Source organism: Thermobia domestica, chromosome 6, assembly GCF_964235325.1.
Source record: "Thermobia domestica chromosome 6, izTheDome1.hap1.1, whole genome shotgun sequence".
NCBI classification, from domain to species: domain Eukaryota; kingdom Metazoa; phylum Arthropoda; class Insecta; order Zygentoma; family Lepismatidae; genus Thermobia; species Thermobia domestica.
This window is the reverse complement of record NC_137459.1, coordinates 272,753,386-272,781,380: the sequence shown is the minus strand read 5'-3', so window position 1 is coordinate 272,781,380 and position 27,995 is coordinate 272,753,386. Positions and strand designations below refer to the sequence as shown.

At 34.1% G+C, this 27,995-nt stretch overlaps 1 protein-coding gene across 1 annotated transcript; it reads right to left on the bottom strand.

Moving 5' to 3' along the window:
- Positions 1 to 5: 5 nt before the first annotated feature.
- Positions 6 to 27,013, bottom strand: LOC145688492 (vitellogenin-like; the record flags this gene model as incomplete). Its single annotated transcript, XM_081762821.1, is given in 11 exon segments — positions 6 to 1,105; positions 2,727 to 3,116; positions 3,823 to 4,080; positions 7,919 to 8,088; positions 9,561 to 9,855; positions 13,431 to 13,604; positions 17,407 to 17,550; positions 22,786 to 22,958; positions 24,991 to 25,116; positions 26,555 to 26,677; positions 26,788 to 27,013. Coding segments are annotated over 11 exon segments (2,223 nt in total), but the record flags the coding sequence as incomplete, so codon positions are not given.
- Between the last annotated feature and the right edge of the window lie 982 nt (positions 27,014 to 27,995).

The following is a 27,995-nucleotide window of genomic DNA, read 5'->3' as shown; positions in this document are numbered from 1 at the left end:
GTGAATACATTTTGAATTCATTTATAAAACAGTTCTTGAAGCAACTTACATAAATAATAGATTTGTTATTACTTTTAAATATGAAGAACATAAAATAAAATCATTATTCCAAACAGAAGAAGCGTATGAAGGTAAGGCTAACTACACAATTGTTGAATTGGTGTCCCATTGCTTCAACTTAATTCTTCTATTTATTATCTTTGTCAATACACTGTCGTTACGAAATACACTTGGCACGGCTATAATGGCGCATTGGGCTTACATTTGTTTTATATACTATATTCAAAGAACTTTCTCTTTTGAAAAAACGCAAAGGATTGCTATCAAATAAAAAACTAATTCATTATTCAAGTGTGAAGATCTTCATCCTCGGAAAAAGTGTAAAAATAAAATATACAGCAGCTTTTCAAAATGACAAATAATATGCTAAATTTGAAAACTAATAATTATAACGTGTTTGTGGCAAAGTAATCTATACAATGCAAAAGCAATAAATATATTACGAAAGTATATTATATTATTGCAAAATATAATATGCATTACAAAATTATACTTGATTATAAGTTTTATTTATAAAATACACACATTATAATATGCATGCAATTAGCGTTATTAGATAATTTGTTATTAGCTTTCGCTTGAAAATACACTTATTTTATGTGAGTTGGCCAGTATTCAATGAATTTAACGCTAGTGAATATAGCTAGATTACATTCCTTTTCTTTGCTAGTTAATTCACTCACTTTAATTTCAAACGTGCTCATATTTTTAATTGGTATAATACATTTTTAAAAGAGAATATGATAAAAGTTTTTTGTCTGATTTCGTAATTTATTTTATTGTATAAATATGTTTTAAATATTTTATGCCTTATTGCAAATGTATAATACAAATAAATATAATTGTGGGCATAGTGAAAACACTGAATGCCTTATATAATATTTATCTGTAGTTAAGAAAACTACAGATGCACGCAAGTTCTAGGAAGATACAGATCATGTTCCATTCCACCTGACTTCTGGCTCAGATTCACGTTTTCACCTCTTCTGATTTTACTGGCTAACTTCCTTGTAGCTGGACTGTCGTTGGCGCAGTAGAATGGCACCTTAAAAGAGAAATTTCAACACTTAAATTGACCTTATTTTAAAGAATAAAAAATATATTCAATTAGTCATGCCGAACTTGATTAGACTCATTGTAAAGATAATAGGATTTTCACTAAAGTTCAATCTAATTATAAATACATATTAAGGTAGCTGACGGCCGGGACTAGTGAAGTAATTAACTCCCTTGAAGGCGAGAATAGTAGGTCCTGTTCTCGGTAGCTTCGGTGTTGCACAAGGGCATAAAACACACAAAAAAGTAAAAAATAAAATAAAATAAAATAAAATAAATGAAAATACAGAGTTAGCATAAATTATTCTTTCGTTTTGAAAAGGCTATATATTCAAAAGTATTACAGATACACACATGAAAGATATATGATAAGAACCACAAAGTCACCAAGTTAGTATTGTGTTGCATCAGGAGTCCATTATCTTTCCAACCGGGCGTGGCAGTATGAGGTTAGTAAGTGTCGAAAATAGAGAAAAAGCAAGAAAAAAGACGTCGAGTATCGTCTGGACGTGTGTCGTGTCACCAAAGGGGCACATATTGGTGAACATTTGTAGAGGGTGTATAAACTTGGTAAGTTTGTGGTTCTTTTCATATATCTTTCATGTGTGTACGTGAAATACTTTTGAAGATATAGCCTTTTCGAAACGAATGAATCATTTATGCTAACTCTTTGCTAAAACTGATAATAATTTATTAGTTCTCTTGTCATTGATAGTGTGAAAGTTCGTGTAAATGGCTTGACATTACTGTAATGTAGTAACTGAATAGTCCAAGAGAGGAAGAGGGTGCTCGCGCTTTTGTCTCAAATACAGTGGAACTCATGAAGTCTAGCAAACAATAAAATATACAAGCGAATCAGATATTAAATAAAAATATCTATCTAATGATAATCAACAGACAAACTCAACCGAAAATCTCTATTGTAAAATTTGCGAAATGACATTTAGAAATTTTTACCTGTATTCTTCACTTTGCAACTAGTAAATACTTACAAGACCATTAAGAATTCTTATACTAATACTGTTCATATCAACTTACTCAAAAGTAAAGATTAATTTACTACACTTAAAGAAATACACAAATAATGAGTAAGCAGGGGAGTCGTAACGAAGAATATGATCTCGATAATCAGTCTTTGAAACCGAAATGGGAAGAAGAATTTGAAAATCTTAGAATCTGACGCAAGTTTGTTGTTAAACAATCAAATTTCAAATCCTAATTACAGGCATTAATCCTTACTTCTGAAACTCAACAGAACAATACAACAATAGTACGTTGCCCGAATATGAGTACACATGAACAAACATTTAAATGAATTCGAATGCTGTAATCACAACAGAGCTAATAAGTCGAAATTCACTTTACTTTGAATAAGTCACGATATTTGCAATTTTTGTCTACGATAATGAGAAGTTAAAAATCAGTACATTGTAATAGTAATAAGGTACTAGAATTACAGCTTTCTGTATTAAATACTTATGTCACTTTTATAAAGTATATTAAATAAACTAAATTCTCTACAGTTTTAATACACTTCTCAGTTATTTCATTTTTGTGAGAATATCATTCTTTGTCGAAAGATTCGTTTTAGATTATTATGCCAAACTAACCTTTCTTAATGATTCTCCTTGCGGTTGACAACCCGGTTTACAGACTGGGATACGGTCCTTTGTAAAGCAAAGTTTTTCACCATTTCTGATAATTTTCCTCTCATGACTAGTACAATCTTTTGGAAGTCGTTGATTTGATGGCTTGGTTCTCTCGTGAAAGCCCTCGTAGTCGCCGTTGATCACATCTGCGTAGATGACCTCTTTCGTGACACAAATGCCTGAATTTTGATGGGTGTTCCTAGAACACGACTTATCCGGAAGTACATATGAGCTGACAAATTCCTGAGGGCTTCTTAAGATGCATCCTTGTGGGTTGGTGAAATCAGTATCCTTTTCACTATCAAAAGTACCGCAAAGACCAACCAAGCTGTCTCTGTAGTAATTGTCAGCCTAGAATGTAATTAGATATATTTAATTTTAGGTATTCAAGAAGTTTTTTTTTTTTTTTTTTTTTTTTTACTTTTCGTTTCTTTTTTATTTTTTCTTTTGCTTCTTTTATTGTTTATTTATTTATATTATAGGTATTATGAACAAGGAAGTTCCCTGAATCCGTACACGTCAACATTTTTTTGGAATTGGATATTATTAATATTTTCTAAAATAAGATTATGTGTATTTTCAATTTTTACACTTACTGGCAAAATCACTGTTTAAGAACTAGGAGCTAACATTTTTATATTCATCCTGTTAAGAAAATATGTTCATTTAAAAACACCAAAATTTAATGGATGCTATGAATTTCAAAGTGGGTATAAATCTCAAATACTTTTAACTTTCTTAGGGCAGAAGTTGAAACAAATGCCAGCGTGTTTGTCTCTAGAGTATGAATTCAATCATCTTTGAAGTCATACAATCATGTGCTATCAAAGACAATTAAAAATGTACTGCCTCGATGTTACACTTTAGTAAGTCATCATACTCGTATTTGTTACACATAATGAAACAGTTACTGGGAAAGACAATGTTACGTTTCAGATTATTTAAATAAGCAATCCGAACCGAGCACTCGAAGATCTCAAACTTAAGCAAGTCTTATGATTAGGTGTTATCACGTAATATTGCTTTGATTTCATTCAAAAGCAGATCCTGTTCTTACCTTGAGTTCCACACGTTTACCATCCGTGATAAGTTCCAGACCATGTTGTGGTGCTCTGATGATAGTAACTCCGTACGGTGTGGCAAATGCTTCTACTAAATTTTCATTATTGTTGTCCTTAACAGAATAGATGCTATGAGAAGACACTGGTATCTGCCTGCTGTTTACAGATACTTTAACAGTAGAGTTGCCGATTTGTTTACCAGTTTGATCAGGTTTCACTTCCACCACATCGTTTTCCAAGTACATCTTGACCACCTGAAGTAGCATTCAACATAACAATTATATTCTCTATTATCTACAAAATGAAAACATCGTGACTATATTGCTGTTCCAGATTACAGTGTGCTGATATGAAAATACGAATGTGTGAAAATATCATATTGAACAAATTCCATATTGTGTAACACTGTCAAAAAGGGGCAATAGATAATTATATCATTTTAGGGATTGGGTTATAATCCAAAACGTCCGAATATAAGATCAATTAACTACACCATGGAGTATATTACTAGCGACATGTTGGGAAAGTTGGAACGTTATATATATATATATTACTTCTCTCAATAGCAAAACATTATTTGAAAGCAACTTGAGTTAATGAAAGTTAAATAGAGAAAGGCTGAAAGGCACTACACAGCAAATGGCACTACACAGCAATGCCCAAACTACACAGCAAGGCACTACACAGCAAGGCACTACACAGCAATGCCCAAACCCCTACTAGATAGAAGACATAGGACACATTGGAATGACTAATGCAGCAATGTAATAATTAATAGTACTTACCGTTTATGCTTATATTATGACATCTACTCATTATTGACATTTATGCAGTTCTATACATAATGAATTACCAGAGATCATAATCTAGCACACTGAAAGGTACGCTATTAGCTCTTTCGTCAAACATTGAAAATTGTGAAGAAGAAAGTAGAAGAAAAAAACTAAAGAACAGAGAAGTATCTGCGAAGCGTCCAGGTGGGCGCCATGTTGGAATGCAGTTAGTTGATTACGTGATAGTGTTACCAGTACAGTAGATAGAGTTTAGTGGAAAAAGGTAAAGTTAATGGAACAACTGGGCCGGTAAGAGTACAGGAGACTGAAGTAATAAAAAAATAAGAAAATAAAATGTATAATATAGGGAAAAAAGGATTGAAAATTAATATGAATTAATGAAGATATTAATAAAAGTAATATAAACCTCATGTACAATGCAAAGATGTAGGATAAATAATTTAAAATAAAAAAAAAGAAAGAAATTGGCAAAGTTAAAAAAGTAGATGGGAAACGAAATGAGTGGCGAGAGTAAAGTAATATAAACGGCAAATACCGCGACGGAGGTCAATTTGCGTATAGAATGTTAATGTGTTTTATCCATTTCTTTCTGAGGAACATGGAAGAGTCTAAGGGAAAACTTTTCAGGATACTAGGAAGATGTGGTCAAATGTACTATTGTGATGGGTTCTGTATTCTGAGACAGGTATATGAAAAATTTGAACGTTACAGGAATAGCGGTGATTGTTGATATTAGAGTATCGTCAATACAGAGCAAGTCAAAATGATGAACTCGGTTTCAGAAATTTCTTCTGTGAAATCTAATAAAAATTTGCTATTGTGAGACATGTGCTAAGAAAGCTAAACTGTGAAAGTTTTCTTGGAATATATTTACAAGTGTTCTATGTGAGCACCTCGCGTAACACGGCACACATCACCCGATAGTCTATCTCCTGCCAAACCTTTTGAAGCATGTTGTGGTCAACATCAACAATGTTTGCTGTGATGCGGGCACGCAGGTCATCCAATGTTATTGGAAGTGGTGGTACGTAAACATGATCCTTTACAAAACCCCACATGAAGAAATCACACGGAGTCAAGTCTGGGAAACTAGGTGACTAATGAAGAAGAAGTCAATCCTCCGACCAACCGACATTTCCCTTAAATTCTCGCTGTTGATTTTTAGCAGTAGAAGTTGGAAACACTGCATGGAAACTAAACTTCGAAAGTTAGGCTTTCGAAGCGCATGTCTCACAATAACATATGTTTATTAGATTTCACACAATAAATTTCTGAAATCGGGTCCATCATTTTGACTTGCCCTGTATAGAAGATTGGATAGAGGGTTAATTTAAGGATGTAGAACAACATTCATGAGAGAGTTTTAGGGAATGGAGACAGAGATGGAATTGGATAAAGAAATTTTAAGTAGATGATTTTACTGTGGCGTTTTTCAGTAGTGTTTATTGCACGACTGAATTGTTGGCTGATAAAATTGAAGGAGCATTCCCAAGTTAAGAGTTCTGGCAAGAGAATCTTGAGATGCGTTTTTCAGGTTTTCCAATCAATAACATTAAAGGATCTACGTAGTAAATGTTTATCTTTTCGATCCATTAGGTAAACATTTGATGATTACCCCCGAAGGCCCAACATTTTTTTTAACGATGTTATTATTCATTGTGTACATGTAACGAGTAATTGTAATATTATATCTATAGTTAATCCAGAATGTGGTAATTGAGATATGTGAAGGAAATTTGAGGGTATACAAACATCACACATTACCTTTAGAATATATAATTACTCCCGCATGGAAGGTGCCGAATCAGAAAATTTGTGAAATGCTTGAGAGTCTTACGCGATGTGGATAATTCACTGCATTATATCCTTGTGTTTGTCAATTGTTATGGAATCTGTTTACGTAATAATATGTACATTATTGGTTATATACATTAGATTTTGTGTACATTTATATTTCATATTTCTCGAAATTCCTCTGTGGTACAGAAAAGTCTCATTACAGTTTTGAAATCAACATCGTCGACTTCTTTTAAATCTTCTCTACATTTTATTTCGTCACAATTTGTAAATTGTATTTGTAATTTGTAATTTGTATATTACTAAAATTATCAATAAACTGCAACTTCTAAATTTTAATACGTATTTTCTTAATTAATAATGATACGCCAAAAAAGTTATAATTTCCTTTATTCGTATCAGTTTAGCAAAACCTTTTCACTAATTACATTCTTTTGTCTAAAATACACGTAAAGTCTAGTGTGATTATTCTACTTTTTAATAAAACAGAGAACACATAATTGATGTTGCGAAGGAATTCATAATGTCTTCCACAATAAATCTATATTTTCTGGAATGTTAGTGTGAAGAGCGTGCGCAGAGATACAGTAATAGCTATTGGAGGGTTCGAACTAAATCTTGTAGTGATTGTTCTTATTTATAGAATGTAAATAACACAAAGACACAATAGAATTGTACTAAACTTCTAAAATACATTTCTCGGTACGTTAATAATTAATGTTTAGATATATGTTTCTTTAATATATTACAGGGTTATTATAAATGAAGGACCCATTGTTAAAGATGTGTATTTATTAAAGTACAAATCCAAAATGAACAATCTTTATACCAATGAAAAGTGGAAGTTTCAAAGTTTTTTTTTTTTTTTTTTTTTGCAATACATTATAAATGTTTAATGTGTCCACCGTCTGCTGCACGGCAAATATCTATGCGGTAGCTGCACTCGTCCCACACACGAGCAAGTGTATCTACTGTTACTGAGTACACTTCCAGTCTGTTGAAATTGCGTAAACCAACGCTTAATGCTTTTTCTAGTTGGTGGTTCAATACCGAATTTTGTACGAAATGCTCGCTGCACTACAATTAGTGACTCACTTCTTGCGAACTCAAGAACGCAGAAAACCTTGTGCTCCACGGTTGCCATCTCACTCACAACTGAGAGGGAAAAGAATGGCGGCCTATTGCCGCGCGAACTCTACCGGTCGCTTCGGGAACTATCATTGCCCACCAAAACTTTCAACCTTCCTCTTTCCATTGGTATGAAGATTGTTCATTTTGGATTTATACTTTAATTACTACGAATTTTTAAAAATGGGTCCATCATTTATAATAACCTTGCAAATATATATATATATATATATATGCATACAAAAAAAGTCAAGTATCTTAACACTAAATTTTAATAATATGTTCCTCTGATTTTGTTAGATGCTAATTCCTTCTAGTTATAAGCATTATTCTAGGCTTATTTTTCTCAAAAACAATTGTTAATTTAGGTTACCTTTGATCCAGATCCAATATTTCTGGCAATAACAGCAACGGAATTACTGTTATCTTTACCCGTGCTTTGAGGCTGAGTTGCCATTAAGGTATACCAACAGTTGTCCATTTCAGCAGAGTATGTCTTATTATCGAAAGTATTTACGGTATTTCCTTGTAAACTACATTGAGCTGTTGGAAAGAAATATCACTGATATAACGAAATTTTCAATACCAGGATGTGTCAAAAAGAATAATATCTATCTCAAAAGACACAGTAAATACCATACAAACAATAAGATCAATACCTCTTACAACAGCTATTTATGCGTTAGTTTCAAACACATCTTTCTCTGCCTAACGAGAATTGGACACTTGTTTTCTGATTGCAAAATGACCAACACTCTTTACTTACATAAATGTTAATACTTCTGAAACATGCTTGTAACACAGTGACTAGGAAGCGTTATGTTAAAATGAACACGTGCCACAATTGGCTTAAATTGTAGTCTAAATGTTAACATAAATATTTGTCATAAAACAATATTCACTGAAGAACTAAAGAAAAAAGTTAATGTTGTGCAGCGTTACTCTATCAATACAAAACTTCATGTACTATTAGATATTTCTTGCGCAATTACATTTGATTAGTGTTTAATGAGCATTTATTCACGAGTTCAGGTTCGCAAATAAAATATACTGTTTATAAAGAAAGAAAGAAAGAAGAAAAAGTAATCGATGCTCTGATTCGCTCCAGGAAAATAAGAATTTAGAAATACTTGGTAGAATGAGTGACTTAAAAATTCATAAAGACATGCTGTTTAAAAACTACACAAGAAATTGTTTTAGGGCAGTAGGTGAGTTGACTAAGTGTAAAGTTATTTTCAACATGTTTCACTGAAGGAATCAAATTTTTGTTACTGAATGCACAAAATGTATTAAAACTTCTGAATTTAGAGGGAAAAAATAAGATAATTAAGATTAGATTAGATTTAGATTACATTAGATTAGATTTATTAATCATTCTCTGGACCATGTTACATGTACATTTGTAATAACAAAAAGAAAAAAAAAACTGTATGTGTCTCACTTGTTCAATTAAAATTGGTATAAGAAATGTGTTTAAATACTTTTGTCATAGGAATGAGAAACAGTGTCATAGGAATGAGAAACTATATTACAAATTCTTAGACTGAAAGCTAGATATGGAAACTCCATAAGACAAAGCAAAGAAAATTGAGAGAAAAAAGCAAACCACCGAATTTTGCTTAGTGAAAATTGTGCCCAAAAAGCTACGAACATCCGACATAGAAAATTAAAAAAAGAGTGATCATTAACACGAACAAAAAATTATAGAGAAAAAATTAAAAATATATATATATATATACCAAGTAAACAGCAAGAAATAACGAAAGCTTATACTTCTAGCAAGTTCTTTTTCCTATTTTTTATACTGGACTAACAAGAAATGGATGTGACTTGTATTAAACTCACATTTCTTGTTTTTCTAATTCAAAACCTCCTCATTCCATTCGATAGATTGAATAAATAAATGAGTGTGATTATATATTCCATGTTTTACAATATCCATTCTTTGTTTCCCTCCTATTCTATTAAATTACCCATAAGCACAAAAACTCCAACAAATGAGCTAAAATACTTACGGATATATTGTTCAGGCAGAGCTTTCATCCAAAGCCGTTCCCACACATTGTATGCTGGATGAGGTACTAGAACAGAACTGGCCAGTGGAGAGAGATGTATCTCGTTAAACTGAGTCTCAACTTGAGGAGCTTTGAGAGCTACGCTTACATTCTTTAGATCTGGAGAGAACTTCACCACACTTCTGATTTGACCAGATGGGTTATTTACATTGATGTTTTCCTCGAGGTAAGGATATCCCAGGTACTTAAGGAAAGAGTATGCCTTGTTGACAGCCTGTTTAACTTCATCCGAAACCTACATAAGAAGGGACCCAAAACAAAAAATTTATTGTAGAGTGTATCATGCAGGTTTATGAGCTATAGTACTAGAAATATGTCAGTTTACAATCAAACATTTTGGAAACAATTTAAATTCGAAGACAAATTAATTACTACATATCAAATATTCTATTATTTTAGAATAAACAACGACTGTGACAATATTACTTCCTGAGTAATCAATATCATAACATATATAATCGCGCATTACTTCATTTATTTTATACAAATTACCGATTATTGCATAGACGATTGAAAGTTGTTTGTGTTTATAAATATGCTGGAATATTATTTTGAGATAATAGGCCAATGTAGTATGGCTAGAAAAGAAATGTATAGCAAGATTTGTTTATATGATCCTTTAAATTTTTTTCACAACGAGCAAACCTTTATTTTCACAAGTTTGTGTTGAATAAAAGTCACTTCATTAAAAAAAAAAAAATCTACATGAAATGCCCAGTCTTCACACAGGGAGAATAGGTTTGTGAAAAATATTTGAACCCTCATTTCAATGAAAGTATAAGAATAACAAAATATTTGAACTCCTTAACTCCTTATGGGCTCATACCCTTTAATCAAAGTGGCATGATAAAACCCAGCTTAAAATAGGTACTAACTACGTTCTAAATTAATTTCAAACAAGTCAGTCGCTTCTCCGTGATATCCATTTCAACGTAACGAAACCAATTGTAGAAATTGCCCCCCTTCTCCCATTAAAACCCGAATTTTGGGAACACGGGAACACTTGTGGGAAATTGACATCATCGGCATCTTCTTTGCCATGCTCATGCTTGATGGATGCTAGAATCGGACTTAAGCGGCATCGCAAGTGCCACTATTCATCTCCGATCCCTAAAACTATAGATTAAACATTAATAGACCTTTTAAGTCGTTTTCAAATATTTTTACATTTCACCCCGTCATATAGTCTACTCTCTCTATGCGAATGCGTTATCTCTATGAGAAAATCAAGAGCTTAATATATTAAATAATGACTCGCAACGCCTTTGACGTTGCCCCTGTAAGCCCGCTGACATGCACTTTTTTAATTAAACTGGGCTGAAATACCATTGGGACAGTCGCAAATCAACTTAGGGATTCGACACCAATCTTTATCATTTTGGACATTTTATTTTTACTCCTTTTCACTCGCATGTTGATGAGGAATAAACTTGGATTTAAACGGTACTGGTAGCCATTATTCATCTCAGCGAGCCGGAAAGCTATAAGTTTAACACTTGTGTAGGTCGTTTTCGATTAATTATAAGTCATTCCTTTTCCAACCCTGGGTGTGCTAGGGATGTCTTACCCCTTCGACTAAATTTGAGCATAAATGTCATCGGGGCTGTCACCGGTGAGCTTAGCGACTTCTAAAGCTATAAATTCGACATTAATATAGGTTGATTTCAATTACTTTCATATTTCTCTGCTTCCCCCCCCCCCTCTCTCTTCCAGGGGTACCAATGGTGGCTCAACTTGGACTTAGATGGCTTCGGTAGTGTGACTATTCATCTCAGTTTCCACGAAAACTATGGATATGACATTAATATCGATCGTTTTCGATCATTTTTACATGTAACCCCCTTCCCACTCTTCTTTATGGGCGCTCGAGCTTTATATGAAGTATTAAATTGTTATTAATGTATATACAACAAAATACAGTTTAAATTTTTATACAGTTCAATTTCAATTCATGTTTCTATACTAAGCCGAAATATCCGTTTATAAATTTCGTCTATTTTTGAGAATAAAATATTTACTTTAAGTTTGGTTTAGCAACAATGATCCCCCCATGGGCTCTTTATTGGCTTTGTGTATAAGTCTTAAAATACACCAACATTATCGCCAAGGAGAATTTTCTCATTTATCTGGAATTAAAATTAATTTATTTAGAACAGGTAATTCTATTGTAAGTTCACGTACAAAATTAAAACTTAATGGGACAATAATACAACCATGTTTTTCCCGACATAAAAATTTAGTACATTAAATCGACGTCATTTCGAAAAATACGTTACAAAAATGTAAAGGTTTCTACTGATATTGATGGAATAAGCATTTGAAAGAAGCCTCTATGTTCCTTGTAAAAGGATACTTTGGTTTGTGTCCGAAATATTGGACAGTCTCCTGCTGTTTCTAGAAATACAGTTAGGTAAGTTCTTTTCTAATTTTGTAATATGTATTCCATTCGTTCCATTAGTCAATGAAATAATATAGTTTATGTTGGAGTTAAATCCTCATACTCAAATCCAAACTATTCATACTCAAATCCAAATATAGTTATGGCCTTGTTCTGTTTTGAAATACTTAAGTTGAAACAATGCAGGTTCTAAGTGAAAATTAAATTTTCATAATAGTTTTAAATTTGCAAAGTACTTGCACGCCAGCGCCATCTATTGACGTCACCAGTCAGGCAGGCAGGCAGCGTATGCAGAAGAGAGGCGAGGGATAACAATTAGGAATCTGTGTTACTTACAGAATGAGAAATTTTCCTTTTAAAATAAGATATCCTAATTTATGAAGATGAGGTGAATTTTCATTACCTATATTTTTGTTCTTCATTCCTTCTGTCTTTATCTCTTATTACTCAAGAATATACTTAATATATGATAATAGTATAAAGTATAGTATATTGTATATGGTATATGTGATAGAGGTCTAGATTTTATTAGTTTAATTGAACAGAAACGATAAAATTCATTTCACTCTTTGCTATTAAAGTTAAAGCAACAGATATATTAAGGTACTAGATAATTATCCAATGGTGATAAAGATTATGTATTATAAAGATCTTATTATTATTATTTTTTTTTTCTGAATGCATTGCAGTTGATGCATACAACAGAGCACAGCAGAAGCCTTATATAAAATTTGATATTTTATTTTCTCGTAAACTGTACAGCAGGATAATTAAATTACTCTAATTGATAAGTCAAATTTTGAGCAGTAAAATTCGTATAATTATTTGTCTTTGTCAATATTATTACGTTTATAATTATATTAAACTTGTAATATTACATTTTCTGTATTTTTTTTTTTTTTAATCTGTGCTTCTTTTCTTGAAATTCGTAAAGTGCTGTATTTCGTATTTGTATAAAATTATTCACTAAAATACTCATAAACGGTGATGATATGATGGTCCATGCTTTACAGAAAATAGGCTGTGAAAAATTAAAAACTTCTTTTTATTGTTGAGAGCTTACGAGGAAAGAAAATTAAAATTCATACTCTCAAAGGTCCATTTGGGCAAACAGTTTTCCACCCACTTATAACCTTGTAACAGTAGCCTCAACCCATATATCTAGCGCATGTATGTAGTTGCGTACCGCAACTACCTGGATTCTATATGAATGTATTTTCTTGACCTCATTACAATTATTTTCCTGATTATGACTCATGAAAACGACAATCGCTGTTGTCCCAATAGTTTAAAATAAACAACATAGCATTTTTGGAAAATACGAATTTTGGGCCTACTATATTCTTACTGTCAACTCTTGAACTGTTTAACAAAGAGCCGCATTTTAACTTGAAAATATAATTGAAACTTACATCTGTGTAGCTGATGTTAAATGTCGAATAGTCCAAATAGCTTGCTCTGATGGTAGCATTCTGACAAACTGACATCACCTCCTCATCTCCCTCCTGTAATTTATTCAAGCACTGTTTACCACGTGGTGATTGTCTTACATGCTGTTTCCTTTCAGAGGAGCGACGAAGCTGTGCCTTAAAGGACAAGAAATTATACTTTTACTTAAAGAAGTTCCTAGCTTTTCGTCAACTTACACTTCCATACTCACTGATTAACTAAAAATTGGAATTTTAATTCCGTTTCAAGTTCAATAGTAGTTTACTATTCTTATATTCTAAAAAAAAAATTGACTACAGTTATGTGATACTTCCAAAACTTAATCTAAATAATACAGTGAAACCTTGCAAGTCAGCTATTTCTCTAATTTGGTCATTTTTTTCAACTGTGGAATCAAGGATATGTAACTACAGCTAAGCTATCTAATTATATAAATAGGACTAGTCTTCGGCTAGCTGGGGGCTCTGCTCCCAGACCCTCGGGCTATCTCGGCCTGCGGCCTCGTATCTCTTACGTATCAGCCTTTGTATCAACAATGAATTTCGTGCATATGCTCTTCATATTTCCTGAATTTGCCCACCTGGGAGCTTCACCCCCACACCCCCGCCTTTGCTCGGCCTACGGCCTCGCACCTCTTAAACCCCATAATTCTGCCGAATTTCAAGTTTCTTTCCCTATTTCAACTATCTAAAAGATAAGATTTTGTATCCCAAGAAAACGCCTATTTAAATAACATGGGAATTTTTTCATCCTCCTTTAGACCACTTAAAAATTAAAAAAATATTCACTTTTGGCAATTTTCCTATAGGTTAATCCCGGAGGGCTACAATCATGCCAAATTTCATCATTCTAATCCTGCCGGAAGTACCTAAACATCTTGGGGTTTAGAAGATCTCCCATATAAACAACATGGGAAAGATTTTTCAGTTCCCCATAAAACCACTATAAACTTGGAAATTTGTATTTTTGCTGATTTACTTACGTAACGATAACGAAAATGTATAAGTATACCGAATTTCAAGTTTATATTATAATTCCAAGTACCTAAAATGTGAGATTATAGGTCCAAAAAAAGACCCATTTAAATAACAAGGGGAATTTCTTCATCTCCCCTTTATACCCCTTAAAAATAAAAATAAAAATATTCTATTTTGGCATTTTTTCTGTCATTAGTCTCGAAAAGCTATAATCATGTGAAATTTAATCATTGTAGCTCTACAGGAAGTGCCCAATAATTTTGGGGTGTAAAACGTGTCCCATATAAATAACATGGGAAAGATTTTTCAGTTCCCCATAAAACTACATGGGGTTCACCCGTTTTCTTCCACTTTCTTCATTCCACCATTTCATTCATTTCTTATCATCACCGTCTCCTTTAGCCTAGCCGGCATAACGTGGGACGTAAAACTTAGAGATTTTTTTCATCTCATTCCCCTTTCGTTTCTTTCACATCATTTGGGCTTCGACCCTAGACTATTTTATTTTGATGGGAAAACCTGGCAATTCTAACGGACACTCGAATCTCGGTCAACAAGCTACTCTTAACAGAGGCCTGCATGGCCGTTAGAAGACTCAGCCTACTATTGTTACCGGAACCAAATCTAGTACTCTGACACACACAGCTGATACTGCACCCAGTTTTTTCCGTATGGGAGAATACATGAACGGATCACCGAACTCGTTCCCGATCTCCACCTGGACACAACCAATCTTCTGATCCACCTAAACATCCACGGACGACACCATCACACGATCAAGTCGATATCACTATATTACTGAAAGTCTACGCAGCAATATGGACTGGGCTTCTTCTTTAACTTCTCATGATTCACACCACTGCAGGAATCCAATTTTTGTCTTTTCCTACAATGTTATCTTTTTATAATATTAACATTTTTAAAGCAAATTTTGTATATTAATAATATTTATACAATCTTTCCAAGTTTTCGTTTACGTCACTTAGTTACTTAGTTAGTCATGTTTAGATTTGACTAGCTTGTGTGTAGGCGTAATGATACTAATGATTCTGTTTGATCGTTAATAACACAGCTCTGCAACCAAAAAGCCGTTTGTATAAGTTTAGCTGATTTTTACGCTTTTGAGTGCACCAAATTGACCCCCGTTTCTTTCTGGGACGTCAAGTTTTTGCACAATCGAAATGTAACGTGGTCAAACAGGTAGCTGTAAATCGCTAAATTGCAAATGCGGCACACGAAAATAAAAAGAAACATGGAAGATTAAATGTTTTTGTGAGCCCCGAAACATGGAAATACATGTATATTGGTCCGGATGGGGATCATTCCGGACACAATATCGTAATGTGTCATGAATAAGAGTACGAGATTACAAAGAAACAACAGAAACAATAAATCTGTTCATAAAATGAATTCAGTAAGATTACATCTTAGATTTGTAAAACTTTGGTAAGTAGTTCTGGCTACACTGTTTGTTGCTCAAATACTACGAGTACGCGGGTTTTTGTTGGCCCTGATATTTGAAAACTCAAATCCAACAAAGAGTTCATCAGTTAAATGACTCCAACTCAAAAAGAAGCTTGGGTTGCCTTTACTGTGGTCATCAAAACGTTTTTGAGAAACGGAAAGGAACCACAGTACAAGGAAATGGTGGAAAAAATGTTGCACGCGTTCCGAAAGCTTGGTTGCTCCATGAGCTTAATAGTCCATTTTCTGAACTCCCACCTTGACTACTTTCCTGATAATGTGGGAGCAGTGAGTGAAGAGCAAGGGGAGCGTTTCCATCAAGATATCAAAGAAATGAAACGACGGTATCAGGGGAACTGGAGTGTTCCGATGATGGCAGACTACAGCTGGATGTTGTTTAGGGATCTTCCGGCAGCCACCTACAAAAGTACAATTTCGAAACGAAGTTTGACCTTTAAAAAAAGACGATTTCACAAGCAATCTGATTGAGGTTGGTATTACATTTTTGTCTTCACGTGTGTTCGTGTTTCTGTACATTAATTTCTGTTACGCTGTTAATGGTGTTTCTGTAAATCGCATATTTGTGTTCATATTTTTGTTCAACAATGACAACCCGTTTGTTCAAAACCCAGATGTCCCAGGACAAAACGGATGTCATTCCTGGATTCAGCGCACCCGAACGCATACGAATCAGTTAATTAAACCGAAATAGCTTAGCATTGTTTTATTTTTGCAAACCAGTGTAATGTTCTAAAAAATTGAAGGACGTCGACGGTCGTACAGCGTATCAACAATCAACATCTTTATTTGGCCAAAATAAAGCATAGCTTCAACTGACATTCAGTTGATTCTACTCTTTGGAGTCTCCTTCTAGTCTTTCAAGTTCTCTAACTATTTATTATAAAGTTACCATTTGCTTGGTAGAACATAGGGAAATTTTTATGAGGCTTTAGTCAGGTTCAGCAACTTTTGGATTTGAAACCATGACCTGTCGATTTTGAATTTCAAACACTAACCATCATCCCGCTGATTACGTGCATGCAAGGAGTTTTAAATAAGTAAGTATACATCACTGAAATCTTTCAAAAATTGATATTAGATTTTTCATTCAAATCATATGAAAGGAAAATAATTTAAACACATGGATTTGCCAACTAAAGATTTGCTTAATGCTATCAGTAGATGATTAGATTACAGTAAATGTAAGACATTATAATATTTTCATTTTAGAGGCAGATGGTTCTCTAATGGTTGTAAAATCAGACTATATATGAAGAAAGTATTTTTAATATCTCTGAAAAATATTGAAAGTTTATGTAAATGTAAGGATGAATAAGGTATTCTACTAGGAAGATACTGAAACATAAATAATGGTAGGTATTACAAAATGGTGAGTATCACAATAGTTAAAACATAAAATTAATTTTAATTTACTCATGCGCAAACAATTATAATTAAAATACCTGTAACACAAAAGTTCACATTTTCTTGAACTTACATTGATGTCGATTGATGCGGCTGAAGAGCATGTACGTCCGAATTTAATTACAGCTTTTATTGCTGAATCAGGATTGACATTCAGCGCTCGACTGAAATCAAAATCAGGAACTCGTGAGGTACTGAGTTGAGCAGATGCACAGACCTGTTAAAGAATATAAATAATAGGTAAAAATCGGTTGTTCCCTACATACGTTATTAGAATATAAATTAAATATGATAAACGTCCCATAATTTACACTTGGCTTGTAGACCAGATCAAATGAATAGTACATTTGTCGAGTAAAAATGAAAATGAATGATATGAAAAATTTGTGAACTAATGACTAAATGGTAAAACATAAGAATACATTGAGGAAAGTACCCTACAGTTAAACGATTCATTAGATAACGATTCAAGGTTTGATTTCTATTTTAGTATTCTCTTTCATATATTCTTATAGCTTTCGGAGTTATACTAGGGTGCAGCGTTTTACCACTTTTTTTCGGAACGAAATGTAATACCTGGCAAAAGTGGCCCACCCACATGGACATTACAGGTATCGATTTTTTTTTCAAATCAGAAAATATCTTCTGTGAGAACTATTGCCTCAAAGTTTCAAAATTTCACTGAAAATTACAAAAAATACCGAAGTTCTTCATGAATTTTAGTTATGTTAAAGTAAACATTTTTTTTGGTTAAATACATGTCAGTTACTTAGAAAACTGACATTCAAGTATAAAAATGCCAGTTATGTGCCCTTGAGGGGATAGGAATGCCTTCTCTGGGGCCAGAAAAGGGGACAAATTCAGTACATTTAAGCGGTTGTGCAGGTCCTCGCTCACCTGGTCATATAGCCTGTCCAAGCGTCCCAGAGTCTACCACGTGGAGGTGGCTGCACCTAGGGTTCCTGCGCCAGCCCTACCAAACCAACCAACCAACCATATAAAAGGACGGATGAACTAATCCAATTCGTCACTGTCAGGAAAAATTGTCACAAATTGGGACTTTGATTGCAATTTAAACACAGCTTGCCTAGAAAGTAAGGTTGACCTGATCATCCCGTCTCTAGCATCACTGCCACATACTCGAGAGACTGCTTCAGTGACTAATTTCACTATCAGTTTTACTACCATCGTGTGGCATGGATAGACGGTGGAGGACTATTCTGGCACAGTGTTGTCAGAAAGTGAAAGTTTGTCCATGAGCTATTTGTTTGATACCGTCCTTAGAACTAGTGGTACAGTTATTAAAACATCAATGCTTTCCCAAAACATCATTTCAGTGTAATCTTTCGCCTCAAAATTCAGTCTGGGAATGATGTTATATCTAATAGTGTTATGAAGATTCTTTGTTTCGTGTTTTCGAGCACTAAGAATCTTATGTAAAGCATCTTGTCGGACAGCAAGTAGACTAATAGTCATCATGGCGAAAAGAACATTCTCTGGGAGTGCGAGAAATGCATTTGTCTAAATGGATGAACGGATTACAGCCTGGTATTCATTTGGTAAGTATCTAGACCTGTGAATGTTCTCAAAGACGTGACGAGGACCATAAGCAATGGAAGACTTGAGATAAGTATCTCAGGTCTTTACTGAGTTTTTCGAGCTCTTCTGACTATGATGAAGTAAGTCACATTTTATTGGTTTGAATAACACCACTGGAAGCTTTTCACAGTCAGATAGTTTTGAATCTATGGCACCTGTGTAAAAATAGGGGCTTGAATTAGCGCCAATATTCGTAAAGAGAGCTCGGAAGGGCAGTTCATTAAAATGCAAGAGACAAATAGCCTGTTAGTTCCTTTAATTTTCGACGAATACCTCCCTTCCAACCAGTGTTAGTGTTTGTTCCATCACATCCAAGAACCTCAACTTCATCAAAGCCATCTTCGATTTGGTTCATGATGTACTCGAAAATAGCCGTGGTCTCGTCATAGCCAGAACTAGAGAATGGTGTCACGCCACCAACGTATTGAGTTATGTTTAGCCACAAGTGATAAGTGCTCTTCTCTAACGATGCCTGCGTGTGTTTTAGTGTTTCCCCTTTGACCATCAAAGTATAGGCTTTTAATGGGATCATCATTTCTAGAACTTTCTTTTAAATTCCGAGCAACTTTAAGTTTCGCACGCCTTATTTTGCTTCTGTCCACAATTAAAGCAGAGTTATGTTGCTAGATTGATGAGAAGTTATAATTCCAGCCTTTAAAGCTGCCTGAAGCACAGTTGATGTTATATGTGCCGCAGTCCTTTCACTTACATTGTATCTCTGAGCAATCATAGCAGTTTCAGTCAAATCTAGCTTCGGTTTAGATGTTCTGTCTCTGGGTTTGGTCTCTTCCTCAGAAGAGCTTTCCTCTGCTTTCTCTTCAAGGCCTGCTTCATTGTCACTGAAGTCATTTTTGTGATATAACAAATAATATCGACATTTTTTATAAAAGAAATACAGAATTTTCTGTGAAAATAGTGTTTAGCAAACTATTGTCTGTAACGGCCAATTCATATAAGCTGAAGGCAACAGTAACCAAATATAGCGCTTGAGAAATGGCGCCCAATTTGAAGCGTATCCGGCTCGTTCCTGATAGTGACGCTGAGTTACACAGATCGAGACAGAAGGGCGTTGTAGTATTGTGAGGTGGAGGGATGGGAGTGTCATGGTGAAAAATAACAATGCTCTGCTACTACTATGAACCACCAGTAGAAGGAAAAGTCAAGGACGAAAATAGCTGTAGAAACGTTTAATTGTACTGAATTTGCCCCTCTTTGCCGGCCCCAGAGGAGGCACCCCTATCCCACCGCAGCGGCATATAACTGGTATTTGAGACTTGAATGTCAGTTTCCATAGCATCTGACATATATAAATCCAAAAATATGTTTACTTTAACATAAGTAAAAATAATGAACAATTTTGGTATTTTTTTGTAATTTTCAGTGAAATTTTGAAAGTTTGAGGCAATAGTTCTCACAGAAGATATTAGCTGATTCGAAAAAAAAAAAAATCTATACCTGTAATGTCCATGTGGGTGGGCCACTTTTTCCAGGTATTACATTTCGTTCCGAAAAAAAAAAAAGTGGCAAAACGACCCACCCTAGAGTATACTCCTATAAATCTGCGAAATATTTCATAGATTGAGGCGCATTATATTTGCTAAACTAATCAAGAAATTACAAACTACTTTCTAGCTAAGACTTCACACTCTGATCTTTTACTGACCAAACTTCTGACTATTTATAGAAGAAATAAAAAAAAAAGTTTCCCAGCTGTCTAAGATAAAAGAGTTGTGAATTAGGAGTGTATGGCATGGGAAAATTATACACATAGTCAATATATATGCAAGAAACGTTTCCTTTTTGGATCACATTTCACTAATTTCTTCCATTTTATTATAGAACATACGTAATAAACATTTGTATATCATTTGCTTGATAGCTTTCATATGTTTTACATTATCGTGTATGAAATTAAATCTTAGTTATTGGTGTAAAGTCTATCAAGCGGATCTATGTATTTATGTATTTATGGAATCTGTCAAGTGCATCGTTCGAGTGTTCTTTAAAACAATTTAAATAATATCTATAAGATATTTCAATGCCCTTGTATTTTTATTTCAATAGAAAGTGTATTATTTTAAATTCAAATCGATACTTCAGCTCTTCACGCTGGCCTAGAGGCAAGCAGACGCTCCTTTGGTAGACGTGTCCCGGGTTCGATGCCTCGTGGGACAGCATTAAAATTTGAACATATTATGGTAGTTCATATTCCATATTAAACTATAGGTGCATGTCTCATATAGCCTGAGTGCTCAAATGGGATGCCAAATTCCAATAAACAAACAATAAATCGGCATTTTAATATTTGATTAGTGTAGTGTTTCTTTTTTAGGGAATGACTAGCAGCGTTCACCCCGCTTCGCTGGGGTCACCCTGGAACGCAATAAACTTTGTTACTTAGATAATTTTTACTTTTTCGCTTTCAAGTGATATGATAAAAACCATAGAAGATTGGAGTAAATGTTAACATTATATCGCCTGTCATTTATGTTAACCCGCCGAGTGACACGGTCATGTGGGCTGCATATAAATACGGTTAGTTTTAGCTATGATGAGCTAACAAAGGATTTGTACGTTATGGACACTTGAATGGTCAATTATCTCAAGACACTGGTAATTGAAAATTAAAGTGATATGATAAAAACCATCTAGGGTCCAAATCTTAATAACCCCCCAAAAATGAAAGAAATTGGTTCAGCCGTATTAGCGTGATGAGCTAACAAAGGATTTGTACGTTCTCTTTTATATATATAGATTAAATGTGCTCGTGGATTTTCTGACCTATCCTTCCTGGAATAGCTTTACCTCTAGAATCTTTCTCCTTATCCCGTTTTTTTTTTTTTTTTAATTTCACTTGAAGCCAACGAAACTACAGAGCGTCTCATTTTTTTTATCACTCATTTCATACAAGCTTAGGCAAGCCTTAATAAGCGCAAAATGCAAATTTCCTTTAAGAGACAAATTATACTCAATATTATAAGACTAGTCTTCTAATTTTGACATTTTTTAAGAACAAAAACTCCTGAAAAATTGTGTCCTGTTTAAAGTCTATTGAGTCAAGGCTTGTAGGTAAAAATCATATAAAGAACTATTGCTCGTACTTACATACAATCAGACCAAGTAACTGTGTAGGAATGTATTTGTGGGCATGGTTAATTTGTTCTCTTTTGAATTTGGAACTTTACAACAATAAACAAGAAAGATTATTGCAATTAAAAAATAATCTGCTATGTTACGAGAGGTGGTTTGAGAAAAAGATGAGTCACTGACTGGTATTAATTTACTTACTGGGGTTACTGGTGCTATGCTTTACATCTGACTGATACCGTTTTTACATAAAACTGTGTTCTAGACCAGTGGCTTCCAACTGATATGTTGCAACACACTAGTGTGTCACGCAGTTCCCTAGGGTGCTTCGCGAAATTTTAGAATTTAAAAATCATGAAGCATTTAATATATTAGTTAAAATCAATTTGAAACACTGTACCAGTGCCTCCAGTGGCAGCAATTATGTTCAGTATAATACATAGAGTCATTACTTTATAGAAACTAGAGGCTTGCAGTATTAAAATTTATATCATTATTTATATAAAAAAAATCAAGTACGCGTGTCGCGATATCCTCGACATTCAGTGAAGTTTGTCATCAGTCAAAAAAGATTGGTAAAAAGATTGGTATGAAACAAGGTGAAAAAAAGTTTTTAGAAACGCCTGAAAGGAGAAAAATTATCAAAAATGAAAAAACAAAATCATTATTTATAGTCCAATAAAATAATTATATTTGTTTTCAAGAAACACAGGAGAATGTAGAGTAATTTCAGCGGATTTAGTGGTAAAATAATGCATAAAATTACCTGAATAGGATCCATACTAGATGATGATGGATTTCTGGCCAAAAATACTAGAAGATTACTCTTTTCATCGACATCACTAGACCCATAAGCAACTGTTGCCACGTAAGATAGACTAGGTTGATCATGTTCCCTGTGGAAGGTTATAGCAGCATCCAACACACCACCGGAAGCGTCTGAAAGATCATAATGTAATGACAGAGAAACTACTGTGATGACAATCATAGTAACATATACGTTATGAATTGAGTTAGTTACAAAATATTCTTAAATGTGTAATACTTGGAAATTTTACTTTCCTTGAATATTAGCATGTTTGTCAGATATTTCAGCTTCTAATATTACAAAAAGTCAAGGAGACTGCCTTTATAGGGGGAAATGGAAATGTTACTTGATATATGCAAATGATTATTACTGTAATAAAGTAGTAGTTATTCAGTTCTTGTTATAGTGTTATTCATGAATCATTACTTTAATACCTACTTATCTTTTTTAGAATCACAAGGAAATATACTGACACTCTATCCCTTGTCTAACTCAAGGTCATTTATCTAGCTACGTAAGGGTAAGTGGACTATAACCTATATTCGGATAGATCTCAAGAATGAGACAAGGTATGTACTACGATCGTTCGTATTTATTGTTTGAAACTTCAGTCATTTTTACACCTACACTAAATCATATTTCTCAATTTCATTTACTCGAGTTGTGATTTGTACCATGTTCATTATAGCTTTAGAAATATTCCACAGTGTTAATAAAACAAAACTGAACAAAGCATCAAAACTACACGTGCTTGGCGATTATGTAGCTCAAAAATTCAGGTTAGCGAACACTATTCTAGGCGCCAACGTTCACGACATCGATATTCGTGCGTGGAGTTTGGAAAAAGCCCGAGAAATAGGACTGACCCGATTCACTTGATCTATTCATGTCTGGGTTGCAAGGTTTAAACGGAGACACCATCTTGTCTCACGGACAATAACAAAGTGTGTAACCGCTAAAGCCTGGAATACAGATGGTGAAGTGCATGAAAGATGTGAAGCGTTTCGCAAGAAGATAATGTCCATAATGAACACGATGGAACGTATACAAATTTATGATACCGATCAAAGTGGTATACGGAAGGAACTTCACTCATTGCAAACTCTGCATTTCAAGGGAGAGAAGTCAGTAAAAGGTTTGATGCGGAGTGATCACGCTACAACTCATTCTTACGCCATCCAACCCGTTATGTCAGCAAGTGGATACGTGTTTTCAAAGATGCTGGTTATTTACCAGGGACCTAGAGGTCAGTTTGGAATACGAATATTGCAACACATGCTGAAACCGCAAAATTTGGTTCAAGTTGCTTCGAAGTTCGGCCTAATCACGAAACTAATCCTAACGCAGTTCTTTCAAGATGTCTACATCCCATATGCGGCGAAGGACTCTTTTCTGGTTGATTCGCTCGGGACATATCGTGACAGGACTCATACCGATGCTAACCGACCACAAAACATGGTGTATACAGTCAAGACCACCCCTTCTGGGTGCACACCTTACATTCAGTCACTTGATGTGCTGTTCTTCCGACAGTTCAAGGCGGTGCTGAAGCGGATTGGAGAACACATTATTATTCACAACTATCAGTTCACACAATCGTCGAGGGACTCAATTTCGATGCTCATGTGTATTCTATATAATCAGTTCTGTTCTTCACAGACTTTGTTCGGTACTCCTGGACTGTAGCTGGATATGATGACTCCCGACTAGAGAGTTTAGAACACCAACCAAACGTATTTTTGATGTTTAAACGCAGTGTGACTCGGAAGACTGCTTAATGCAAGCATTCATGAAGTGTTTCTACTGTGATAAGCAACTCTGTTTCCTGGACGTTATACTCTGTGGTCATGTTCATCCTCGTGATCTTTAGCCCATAGCTTCAAACAACACATTTTTTGAACTCGGTGACTGAACGTGTGCATGACTGTAAAGTGCAGTGTAATTGTCGATGAAAAATATTGTGCGCATATTTGTACTGTACATGTAACCCTCTTACATGCAAACTAAACCTTTATTGCGATTACGATCGCAACTTGCGCTAACTCCCTTGTTAGGTAAGCAACAATTTCAGTTTGTTCGAATGAAAACGGATCAGCCTATAAAATTCCAAAAATGACAGACGGAATGTGTAGTTACAGTAAATAAATATAAGACTCTACATACTCTGAATAGAGCTCTTTGCTCGAAGAAGGTATTCTCTTTTTCTTTCATTGACCATAGGGTAAGGTGAAGATGGGTTTGGTGATGGCAAACCAGATGGTTCGAAAATAACTTCTGATCCACTTGAATCTGAAAATATAAGAAAAGATGATCCAATTGTATTGAATCCAATTTTTCCGCAATTGTATTGAATTGAAGGAAACATCTTTTATGTACCATGTCTTAAGTAGATACTCCGTGACACTGTCTCTATTGTTAATATATTATTTTTTAATTAATATACACACATTTCAGAGTGTACCATAATTCACTTGACAAAAGTGCACTTACAAGAATTAAAACCTTTACAAAATCTATTCTAACAACGCATTCTTAGAAATCATGCATTGTCATGAACCCTACCATATCGTATTGTTTACGTGAATCAGCTGCTGCTACTCTAGTCAACTGAGAACTGAGCAACCTAGTGTCTAGTAACTTATAGCTTACGAACTATAAGTTTTTGCTAAGTTTCAGAACACACACTCAAACTTTATATACTCCATAAATATTGATTCTAGGAGATATCTTGAAAAATGTATGAAAGTGATAATGCATTACCGGCTCTGGTTTCATAATACACCGGAAATAATGTGTATTAATATATTTCAATTTTGTGACAGAAACACAAATAGTTATGGGAATTCCAAAACTAGATTTTTCTAGATATCAACAGTTAAACAAAGATAAAAAGTACCTTGTGTTTCCTTATTTGCATCTCTATCTTAACATATTGGATGCTATTTTTAAAAGGGCATTTATTTTTATTCTCGGTTTGTTTAAAAATGAACTATAGTTATATTTTTTCAAAAATACTTACACGCACTTCTATTTAATTTGTACCCATGAGTTTGAATGGTTATTTTTTTATTTATTTATTTATTGTTAGAAAGACCATACAGAAAGTGTCTGCGTGTATTTATCTTTAAATCTTTAAGTTTTACGTCCCACGCTTATGCTGTCTATGCTAAAGGAAATGGTGACGATGAGAAATCAATGAAATGCTGGAATGAAGAAAGTGGAAGGAAACGGTTGAACTCCGAGAAAACCCCCACACACGTTGCTTGTCCACCACAAGACTCACTTGGCGAGAGTTGGCATCGAACCAAGGGCCCCATAGGCCAGAGGTGAACGCTCTACCACTGAAACACCGCGTCCCCTCCTGTATTTATATTACATAGTAAATATGAAACTCATTAAACTCATACAATGTAGAATACAGTTTATTGTGTGAATTATATTTAACTATAGCAATATCTTGTGCAAACACAGCCTATATTAAATGTAAATAATATGTTATTCTACGCAATAAGTTAGGAATAATGTATTTTTTCCGGTATATATAGTCCAGTGGATTTTTCCAGAACTACCTTTATGTCATGTAAAGCAGTCAAAAAATTATATAACTTTCATTTGTGGAAATGTAATTTAAAACTTATCATTATTAATATTTCTTTTTGCTTTACGTTCACGACTTGACTCCTGATTAAGCTTAGATAAAAATAATTTCTAAAATCATGATATTTACCCTTAGATTGAAGATGTGTAAGGCTGATAATTTTGTTATTCACAGTATCGAACATTTTTCGCCAAATTCCTCTGTCTGGTTTCTGTGCATTTTGTTTGCTAGCTTTTTCCTCTAGTTCAGAGCCTGAAAGAAACAGTATATATAATTAATAATATGCTTCCTTTCTGCAATAATTCTAGGCAATATCTATTGGTAACAATAGAAATAATTGTAAAACTTGAGTATAAACTTACCGTAAGTAGCCGATAAAGTTACTGAATTAGTAGTAGATTTCTGTCCATCGAAATGTACTTTTACTTCGTAATTGTTGATAGCGTTGTCAGTCCACATAAAATTGATAAGAGATATGAGGTCATTTTGTTGCAGTTTCTTCCACATGGCTTGGTACTTCCCTTGTTGGCCAATACACTGTACTCTAAATGCTAACCCAGTTGCTCTTTCACCATAGATCTTTTGTACCTGTAAATGAAAATGTTATTTAATTATTATTTGTACTCTATGCTTATAATTCTTATACAGTATTATAATATTGCAATCAGTTTGATGAACCTGAAATTGTGTTATACTGTGTGACCTATTGGATGTTCAATAAAATAAATAAGCTTGAATTTAATACAAATGTTTCTATCACTTCTTTAAAATCCCTACTACTACTACTACTACTACTACTACTACTACTACTACTACTACTACTACTACTAATAATAATAATAATAATAATAATAATAATAGTACCGTTGAGATTTAAGTTCCATGATCCTACCATTAAGGAAAGAAGGAAGCAATAATAAATGGATGACGATAATGAAATGAATGGAGAGAGAACAATACGTAACACTCATATCATGTGACTAGGATTCGCACCCACGACAGATAAGTTTTGAAATCGTCAGTCTAGGGCCTTACATCCTTTGATGTAGTGGATCCTCAATGAGGGACGTCAAGGTGTGCAGTTTGCTATCTTAAATTTAACATATACATAGTTAGTTGGTTTTGAGTTTGAGGACTCTTTCCAGACTACATTATCTGGGAAATGTTCCTACAACTTGTTATAAGATATGAACTGTGTGCGCTCCCAACGGAGGTCTCACACGTTAAAGATGTAAAGGTTTATCATATGGAGACGAAAAAACTCATATATACCGTATATTTTTGAATCCAATACGAGGTTTCTCCCCACATTCTTGTGCCGAAAAGTATGAGATCATCTTGCTTTTCTGACATATGATGTGGAGTTTCTCTTTATTCAACAAAATGACGAGTTTCGATTAAGAAACTTTACCCTTTTCCTACCCCATTGTTTTAGCCTTGAACGCAGATTCAGTGGACTTTCTAGTAAAGAAGACTAAGAGAGGTCTATGTCTGCTTTGATTTTCAGTGAGTTCTATAACAAGTTTTGAAATATTCGCAGTAAATGCTGTAGTTTTTTTTTTATTTTTTT